Source organism: Poecilia reticulata, chromosome 13, assembly GCF_904066995.2.
Source record: "Poecilia reticulata chromosome 13, P_reticulata-male-v2, whole genome shotgun sequence".
NCBI classification, from domain to species: domain Eukaryota; kingdom Metazoa; phylum Chordata; class Actinopteri; order Cyprinodontiformes; family Poeciliidae; genus Poecilia; species Poecilia reticulata.
Window position 1 is genome coordinate 7,173,257 of NC_088842.1, and position 10,077 is coordinate 7,183,333.

Below are 10,077 nucleotides of genomic sequence, written 5' to 3' on the forward strand. Positions count from 1 at the left end.
CTTGTGGTGTGTTTGATGGGAAATTAGGAGAAACAGCTGTGTAGCCAGAAGAAAGCTACTAATCACTGTTTGCATTTCCATTACAAGTTGGTGCAAAACTTTGTCGATATTCTGCTAATGGCCGAAGAACAAAGTTTTGCATAGTTAAAATTATATGGAAATAAGTTTGTTCATGCTATAAGTCATTAAAAAACACACTGCGCCAACATCCTCCAGCTACCGTATTTTCCGCACTATAAGGCGCACCTAAAAACCTTCAATTTCCTCAAAAGCCGACAGTGCGCCTTATAATCCGGTGCGCCTTATATATGGACCAATATTGAGCCACAACAGGTCTAGCAACTACGGTAAGCAGCCGCCGACTTCATTTTCCCCCGTAGAAGAAGAAGTGCGCGGTGCATGCTGGGATAGTTGTCAGAACGCTGGTTTGTTAATAAAGTTTGATAATACATTTAAAGCCAGGGGGTGGAGGGGGTCGGGGGAAGAGAGACAGAGACAGAGACTGCGGCGGCAGCGTGTCTGTTGATCTGTGTTACCCAGAAAGCAGTTGGGCAAAATATCGCAACACCAACACCGTGAGTGAAACAACGACTGGGCAGCCTACTATATAAAGCACTTGAGGATCACTTCTTTACAAATGTGGATGTGTAATAATAGAGTACGGAACAAATCGGCAACCCAAACTGAAGCATCTATTCTATGCGGTGGTGCGCCTTATATATGAAAAAAGTTTTAAAATAGGCCATTCATTGAAGGTGCGCCTTTTAATCCAGTGCGCCTTATAGTGCAGAAAATACGGTACTTCCTGCTATGGTCTTCCTCGTTGTTTGTGTCAGTGGCAACATCTGGTTGCTGATCACGTGACTCGTGATGCAAAAAGTGTTTCATTGCAGTATTGTGAAATAAAGCACTTTGACAACAGACACAACACCCCCCCCCAACCGATGCGTCGTTTTTTTTTTTAGCAAAAATCTTTCTATGGACCCATTTGTGTCTTTAATAAAGCTGCTGCTGCTGCTAATTTTTTTTTTTTTAATTAGCGTTAACATTACGCAAATGTATTCTCGAAATGTCAAATTGCTCAGTATGGTCACCGGAAACTCAGCAAGTGAGGGCAACCAGAGAAAAAGGCTTCAACTTGTAAGGGAAATATAGTGTTACAGATGAATATAGAATTATTTCAACTGATTGTGTCACTTACAGCATTTGCTATTCATATCTGATGGACCTGAATAGGGAATAAATTGTTTAAAGCTAAAAAGTAAAAAAAAAAAAGATTAAAAAAACTTAGCAAAACTTTGAAAATAGATGGTACTGTTTAAAAGAGAAAAGAAAAAGTAAAATGACATCCTAAAGGTGGCGTATTTCATATCCACTGTCTTAAATACAATAACTGTGACTGAAATGCATTCATTAATGTCAAGATTAATGGAATAAGATTAAGATTACAATGGAAAACAAAACAAAATGCTGTTTTAATGGGTTCTAGTCATTATACATACTACCACCTACTGGACAAGAGATGTAATTTCACCCCCCAAAAATTTCACCATCATTGGGGTTTCCCTACCTGACAAAATTAAGACTTATATGTATACACTCAATGCAGGCTGTTGCCTAACTGTGTCACGTCTTCTTCTCAGATGGAACTGATCGGACATCAACAATATGAAGAGGAAAAAAAAACAGACACTTCATTTGAGGCCTGCTCGGTTCAGCACAAAGACAGATGTGATGCTTCAAAAAAAAAAAAACAAAAGGAAAAAAAAAAAAACCCAGGCAACGCAGTCACTACAATATGACAAAAAAACTGTGTATATGTTCTTTAATATTTTTGTACTTTATTATATACAACTAAGTTTATTAAAAATGGAATACAGATGATTATTATATTGTGGAACAGAGAAACGGTGAACTGTGTCGGCTGTGCCATGTCACCTGCAGCAGGACTGTGACATGGTCGTGCAGCGGTTCAGTTTACCACAATACGGAGAAAAAAAGAAAAAAAAAAGCAGTGGATTGGTGCTGTCTTTAGGGGTTCTGCCCTGAATTTGCTCTTCTTCTCTTACTGCCTTGGAACAAGGTTTTCTATCCACAACACACTGACAGCCCCTTCACCCGTGTTCTAGATTCGAAAAATGATAATAATAAATATCCAGCCACAAGTGAGGCACTTTTATTAACTTATCTTTGATATTAGGCACTAACTGTAATTGGTCATCATGGTACACTCTCTGAGGTTTCACCTGGAGGTTGGTGTTAACCTACTAATCCTATAGGCAGCTCTAGTCAGGGCTTTAAAATTAGGCTGTTTTTTTTTTTTTTATGTCCTCGTTGGAGATTTCGTTGCACAAACGGAAACCAGAGGACCAAACAGGAGTGAGAAATAGTTTGTATTTCAACTTTAGGGCATCTCTTTTTGTTTCACTTCGACATATAAAGTAAGAAAAAAAAAGTAACTGTCCTCCTCTAAGCTTCTACAAAGCCAAAGACAAGGGTTGTGCGTTTGTTAATTTGTGAAAGATATCTGTAGTGAGTTGCAGCAGAACAATTAAACGAAGAAAAAATAGCAGTGTGAAAAAATTGCCAGCCGCAACTTGTCTTTTATTTTAACGTCCTACATTATAAATGATGATGAATCTCATTTTGTGCCAGGGAAACCCCGAAAGGGGGCGAAGGGGCGGCTTGGTAAGAGCTGGCGAGGTTTACACCGTGCAGGAGCTTGTTAGACATTGAATTTACGATCCAGTGAACGCTAAATGAAAAAAGATCTCGGTTCTCTTGTGGGGGGAAGGGGAACTTTGCGATTTGGCTTTCAGAAAACGTTTAAGAAACGCTCGGAGCGCCCTCGTCCTTTAAAAATGGCCAACGTGATGATTTGATGAATCGTTCTTTTTTTTTTTTTTTTTTTGAGGTGCTTGACGATGTCCATGTTTTGTTTTGTTCTTTCCTGTTTGTCTGTGTTTCAAGTCTCAGAGCTCCCTACGTTATCATCTGTTATCAGTGTTGAATCAAAAACTTGTCTTTTTTTTTTCCCCCCCCAGCTTCTGTCTTTGAATGTGACAGAGCCGGAGGTGCATGTTTGTGTGATAATGGACTTTTTGGATCACTTTTTGGTTGCTTCATAAGGCAGGGAAAAGAGAGAGAGAGAGAAAAAAAAACATTCGTATATTATTTCAGCAGAGCCATAGGAGGTCTGTCTAGTAAAGATGGTTATTTACAGATATCTTTTTTCCAATTGTATTTTTTACTCTTCCCTTGATATTGATGACTTGTGCTTCTTTTCTATAATCGCATGTTTTGCCACACTAATGCAACACTGTTGTAGATAAGAGGCCATGATGGCTGACGGCGCCAGGTGTCGCCAACAGCTAGAGACCAGTCATCTTGCAACAAATGTTGTGTTCATATCGCCTAAATGTCACTGTTTACATCTTTCTGGGATGATCCCCCGATTCATAATATTTGATGTCATGAGTAATCTATTGTCTCGCAATGTAACACATAAAAGAACTGAAGCCTTCTCACTTTTGAGATGGCTGGGTAGAGTCTAAAAAAAAAAAAAGTCCTCTGTCTGCAAATCTGTGGACTCCAAATAGCACTCAGATTTTTTTTTTTTTTCCCTGTTTATACAAAGTGGATGACGCAGTGAGGAGAAAGAACAGCTTTCTCTGGCTGTGTGATTTCAAACTGTTAGCTGTCCATGTCCTGATAAAACTGTTCATCTGGTGCCTAAAATGGAAACACTCGAAACATTTATTTTAAAAGTGGCTGCATTCTAGTCATGGATTTCTTCAGAGCAGGCTCTCGGATTGATCTGACTTAGTAAAAAAAAAAAAAAAAGCATTGCACCCACAGTCTGAACTCCAGTTTGTGAGGTAAATGCGGGCTTTACGACACGCAATCTACTTTTTCTTTCAGCAGTCCACTATGTTCATCAGCTGTGTTGTCACAAATGGCTCAGATTATCCTTTTCATAGCCTCTGTTGCTGTCAACAGCCTATTTATTACATTTAGTGGACACAGAGGTACAATACAGATTTCTGCAAGAGTGTGTTTATGATGCTGATGCAGCAGGGGATGACGATGCTTATCTGAGCCAAAAATAAAAATGATGCGATGAGTAAACTGAAACACTTTTCACCGGGCCAAGGAATATGTTTACTCCATGTTTACATTCCAGCGATCCAAGAAATGAGTTGGGGAGGGAGGGGGGGGGGGATGCATTTCATGAGTTCAGCCTGGTGTTAGGAATCCAATAGAAGAGGTACAGGGCTTGTGTCATATGGAGACAACTACCAAGTGTTGCCCAGGGTTTATGATGGTTCAATTCTGCAGCCAGCTGTAGGTCACACTGCGCGTGTTTGTCGTGTACAATTTATATTTAATTATAAATAACTTTCCCCCTGACATTTTCTAATATTTTGTGAACCTTTTGCATCACATGCTTTATTCTACTTTTTTACTGTCACTTTTGTTTGTGAATGGTCTGAAGTACAACATCCCTCGGATCATGACAGTCCAAATAAAGAGGTTCAGTTCTTTTGCAAACTACAGTTGTGTTTTTTGTGTCCACTTGGATTGACTTTTGTACTTTAGAGAAGAATTGTATTCATATAAAAACGTCTTGTTTGCTTTTATTTTAAAAATTTGCCACAATTCCGTGTAGCTTTCACTTCCGAGTCATAGGTAGTTTCCCTCCCCGTCTGCTGTTCGTCAAGCTAACAGCTAGCTTCCTTTTTAACGTCCTTACTTTATCAGTGGAAATGCTACGTAGTTGATATGGAAACTACATTGCAATTGCTCAAGGTATGTTTTAATTTTGTTTATTGGCAACTAAAAACGAGTTTTACGAGTTGTTTTACCATTAAAACAGTCGTTTCTTTCCAGGAGTTGGGAGTAGCCAAGTTAGCAGAAAGCTAGTCGCTAAGCTAACTTAGCTTGTACCCAATGAAAACAGCTGACTTAGCTTAGCTGAGATGCTAACTTAGCAGCTGCTGTTAACCTTTCTCCCGTTTTTCTAAGACATGCATTATAAGTAAATTTGCGAGAAACAAAACAAAAGATCCCCAACATTAAACGGGAGTTAATGTTAGTAATGTACATAAAGTTGATAGATGTCCGAGTCTTTCTCGAAATCACAGTAACTTGGTGTGATTTAAGGAGACAGAACGAGAAAGTAAGTTAACATTTTAGTGTTTGGTTTTATACCGAAAATAAAATGAACAGTATATGCAGTGGGATGCTTTTATACCACGCAGTCTTCTCCAGAATATGAAGTTATTATAATAATGTTAACTAGTTTGAGTAACTTCTAATTTTTGAATGAAAGTAGAAAACTTAGGGTTAAATCGTAGTAGTTTAGATTTAAAACTGTTGAGCCCGTATTAAATGCAGGCGGATAGATGGAGTCACCTTAAATTTAATAAATATGCATATTTCTATCAAATTTTGTTTTTTAATTAGACCAAAATGACATAATAGTATGTATATCGCCAAAAATATTCAAAATCTAATATTTGTGCATTATTTACGTTGGGCATGGATAATGTTGCAAATCAATATCTGAGACACATGTTTTTTTTTCTGTTTCCAGTTCCTGAAATTGCCAGTTGATGTTTTTTTTCTGGTATTTGTCTGAAAATCTTGAGTTAAAACAGTTTTCAGACAAAAATGAACCGTCACTGAAGTACAGCCATAACTTAGGTTGTTGAGGTTGCATCAGTGCATATAACAAACCTTTTAATGATACAGGCCAGTAAGCTGACAATTGACATCTATGGTAGGGATGTGCAGACAAAAAGAAAACTTTTTTTTAATAGTTATTTCAATAGAACAATATCTTCAGAGTCCTCTAGGAGACATGAGGATTTATTTTTCTTTTGCATTCCCTTGCAATAATGTACTGATCAGTTCATGCAGCATAATTGAATACATTCTTACGATGCCATAGTACTTTCTGCTATATTATATATTCTGCTTTCCTGAAGTTTTTCCATGTATATCAATATCTTGTGAAATATCTTAAGTTTTATATCTTTTTCTTTAGGATAGAATTGCACCACAAACCTATAATATAAACAGAAACTTTCAGTAAGAAGGAAAAAAATGGAAAAATGCATCCAAACTATTTGGACTATTTCTGAGTTATTATCAAGAGATAATAAAGTGATCTGACAAAGAGACTACCAACTCTTTTGTCTTGGTAGTCTGAATGGTTTAAATGGCTGTTTTTCATGTGCAGTTCCCTTACACAAACAGACAAACATTCAGTGACTAAATCGATTTACAATCAGTTTTTTGCACCAAAGAGATAATAATAAACACATTTTCACATTTTCCAATGTGTATATATATTTGAAATTTTAAATTGACATTTGTAGCTGTATGCTAAATATGTCCCCTAGAGGGCTCTGTAAATATCAAACAAAAAACATATATTCAGTTTAGGGAAAACAAAATAACAACCATGTTCGAAGTGTGTAGCCAAAATAAAATATTAGAATATTTCAAATAAAAATCTGGAGGAAAATTGGAAAACAGGCCATCATTGGGTCTTTTCACATTAACATCCAAAACATCAACGGAGAAATGATTTACCAGACACAAAATCAACTTTCCTCCATCTCGGTCTTTGGACCTCAATCTATGACGGACCAAAGGAGTTAGCTGAAAAGAACAGAATATTCAGAGATTGTACAAAGAGGAATGCTCAAGGCTCCAGCCTTGTGAAAGTATTGTCTTTTTGGTGGTGAACAATATGGTTTTTGTTTTTCCCACTAAATTGTGTTCAATTGAAAACATTTCTAGTATGAGACTCTTGGACTGCAATATTTTAAGACTTTTTACATATCATTAGCATGAGTCAAATTTGTGCCTGTATGGTGTGAATTTTTTCTTGTGGTGAGTAAATTGTGCTGTCATTTTTGTTTTTGCAGGTTGTTCAACACCTTACTGACTACTATACTTGGACATTGATAGACATCTGAAACTAGTGATGTGGATGAAAAACTTGCTGAAAAATAACTGCATATCCAGCTTATCCTATGGCGACTTTCTAGAGTGGTACAACTGTAACTTCTTCTCCACATAATCTAGAATGTCATTACCAAATGAGTCGGGAAACAGAGGGAAGGAGCGAGAGAGGGGAGCTCGCCCAAAAGTGAGACAGAGCCGGTCGGAGGAGAGAAGAGACTCTGCTGGTGGTCGGAAAGGCGGGAAGGGAAAGAACAAAGGCCTCTCCACGCATGACACCGCCACTGAGCGACCCGTCAGTGACGGGTTTGAGTATGGCGAACTGTTGAACGATCTGGAGGCCAGGAGCCAAACCTCTTCTTCCACCTCCCCACTGAAGGAAACCTGGAAATGGCAGGGCTTGGACGTGGCGGGATCCACTCCGGGGCAAGGCGTCACCGCCAAGCAAGGTCAGGGCACCGTTTGCTCTGCCGCAGAATTACCTCCCCTCAGTGAGGTGGAGGGCCGAGGCTCAAGCAGCAGCCGCACTCTCAGGCAAAAAATCCAGGATGCAATGGGCCAGTGTTTCCCAATAAAGACCCACAGTGCTGCAGCGGCACCACCTCCACCCCCGCAGGCCTTTTCATCATCAGCCGCCTGCGCCTCCTCCTCCAGGCGGAAGATCCATCTCAGCGAACTGATGTTGGACGACTGCCCGTTCCCCGTAGGGTCAGAGCTGGCTCAGAAGTGGTATCTCATTAAGCAGCACACAGCCCCCATCACCCAGCCTCCCCTGTTGGATCCCGCAGCAGTGGTGTGCAGCGCCCCGACTTCGGCGACGGCCGCCGTGGAGGATGTAGACGACAAGCTGCGAGAGCGCAGGCGCATCAGCATCGAGCAAGGCGTGGAGCCGCCGCCCAACGCCGAGATCCACACGTTCGAGGTGACGGCTCAGATCAACCCACTGTACAAGCACGGCCCCAAGCTGGCTCACGGCATGAACGAGTTGGCCGGCACCGAGGGCGCCTCCGCTCACCAGCAGCAACAGATGCTTCTCCAAAGGCAGCAGCAACACCAGCTCCTGCTGCAGAGCTGCTTGGATACGCTCGACGAAGTGGCGGCCTCAGCGTCCGCTTCCCTCCACGCCTCGGACGCCGCCTCCGATCCGCCAGTCGACACGGAGGCGGCGGCAGCAGCGGTGAGCAATTCGAGCTCTAGAGCCGCCGCGCTCCCTCGAATCGAGCACCAGACGCCCCACGAAGGCTACCGCTTCCACACCCAGATCGACTACATCCACTGTTTAGTGCCGGACCTGCTGCAGATCACCAACCTCCCGTGCTACTGGGGAGTTATGGACCGCTACGAGGCGGAGACGCTGCTGGAGGGGAAACCCGAAGGCACCTTCCTGCTGCGCGACTCCGCCCAGGAAGACTACCTGTTCTCCGTCAGCTTCCGGCGCTACGGCCGCTCGCTGCACGCGCGCATCGAGCAGTGGAACCACAATTTCAGCTTCGACGTCCACGACCCCAGCGTCTTCCACGCGCCCACGGTCACGGGCCTGCTGGAGCACTACAAGGACCCCAACTCCTGCATGTTCTTCGAGCCCCTTCTCTCCAACCCCATCCACCGCACACACCCGTTCAGCCTGCAGCACGTCTGCAGGGCGGTGATAAGCAGCTGCACCACGTACGACGGCATCAACGTCCTCCCCATTCCGAACGCGCTGAAAAAACACTTGAAGGAATACCACTACAAGCAGAAAGTGCGAGTACGGCGGATGGATACGTGGTGGGAATGAAGAAGACTAGAAACTGGACTCAACCAAATATTTAAAAGTATCTAGCTGTATCAACTCACACAACACTGTATTTATTTATTTTATTCCTGCTGAATCTCATAGCAATTGTACTAAACCACACTGATGAGACAACGTGTAATCTCACTGATCTTGCACATTCAGAGCGATGCTAAGCTGAAATTAAACAAACAAGTTTCAGATTCATGCTGCTTAGAGGACTGCATCTCATCTGTGTCTTCAAGTGTGACTAAATCATCTTAATTATTTGATGATGAGGGTATGAATCAAGATGATTATAATGGAACTGCTCATCGATCACACACTGAGAAGCTGAAACGCGTCCTTACGGGGATCGGCACTGAGGTGCTGCAAGTTTTACACCGCAGTGCAGAAAGAAGTCTTTGTACTTGAGCTTTTTTCACATTTTGTCATGTTAAAAACCACAGATTTAACTTTTTTGCCTAGATTTGGACCAACATAAAGTAATAGATTATTTTATTAGTAATTTTAACCAGGTGTATACCATTGAGATTGAGAGTGTTTTCTCATTTGATAGTCCCACGGACTCTGTTCATTGGGGACCAAAACTGCAACATTTGTTACATTTGCAGCTGATGCGGTTCGCTTTCACACCGGCACGGTCAAATCAACTAAACCGTTTGAAAAACCTGCTCTCTCCCCCCCGCCCCCCCCCACCCACCCCCCGTGTGGAGTCGCTGCATCAAGAACCACTGAAGGAAACCAAACAAAAACCACCGAAGAAGATTTGAGCAACTTCCTCCTTTTTGTAAACAAAATAAAACGGCATCAAATTTTAGCAGTTGTAGGATTTCGCTTTTGTCTCCGGCGAAAGACCACGAGCCATTTTTCTCACTAGCATTAGACTCGCATGTTTAGTTTAGTAATATTTACCCAGAATGCCCTGCTGCGTTGTAGTCATTTAGTTGTAGCAAAAATAAATTAGTAAAAAGATTAATTAAAGCGGTAACGGACAGATGAGTCCTCAAAATTAGTAAAAGCAGCCTTAAAACATTTACTGAAAACAGCACCTTTAACTTCATGGTTTTCTTTTTTTCCTAACTGGTTCCTAGAAGATGAAGCAGGAAACTGAAAATATTTATTTCCAAGTTCATTTCGGACCTTAGGCACCGAAAGTAAAAAAAATAAAAATCTGCACCTTATCAGTGATTGATGTAATTAAACTGCATGCAAATCCAGCTGTTACGTGAAGACCTCAGGTAATTGTTAGATAATATTGCTGAAAAACTCCATCACATACCAAGAAGCTCACCTCTCCAGTTTGTGATTCTGAAAAGAAACGGCAC

At 41.4% G+C, this 10,077-nt stretch overlaps 2 protein-coding genes across 2 annotated transcripts in view; both read left to right on the forward strand.

Moving 5' to 3' along the window:
- The window catches only part of samd4b (sterile alpha motif domain containing 4B), a 16,105-nt gene extending 11,554 nt beyond the window's left edge, over positions 1-4,551 (forward strand). Inside the window, exon 13 of the mRNA XM_008424955.3 lies at positions 1,644-4,551. Within this exon, the coding sequence (XP_008423177.1) occupies positions 1,644-1,672 (29 nt within the window). The 3' untranslated portion in view covers positions 1,673-4,551. The remainder of the gene's footprint in view (positions 1-1,643) is intronic.
- Positions 4,552-4,647: 96 nt separating this feature from the next.
- On the forward strand, positions 4,648-8,956 carry socs9 (suppressor of cytokine signaling 9). The gene is made up of 2 exons (XM_017308107.2): positions 4,648-4,809; positions 6,939-8,956. The coding sequence occupies exon 2, from the start codon at positions 7,100-7,102 to the stop codon at positions 8,750-8,752; it is 1,653 nt and encodes a 550-aa protein (XP_017163596.2). The 5' UTR covers positions 4,648-4,809; positions 6,939-7,099; the 3' UTR covers positions 8,753-8,956.
- The last annotated feature ends 1,121 nt before the right edge of the window (positions 8,957-10,077 follow it).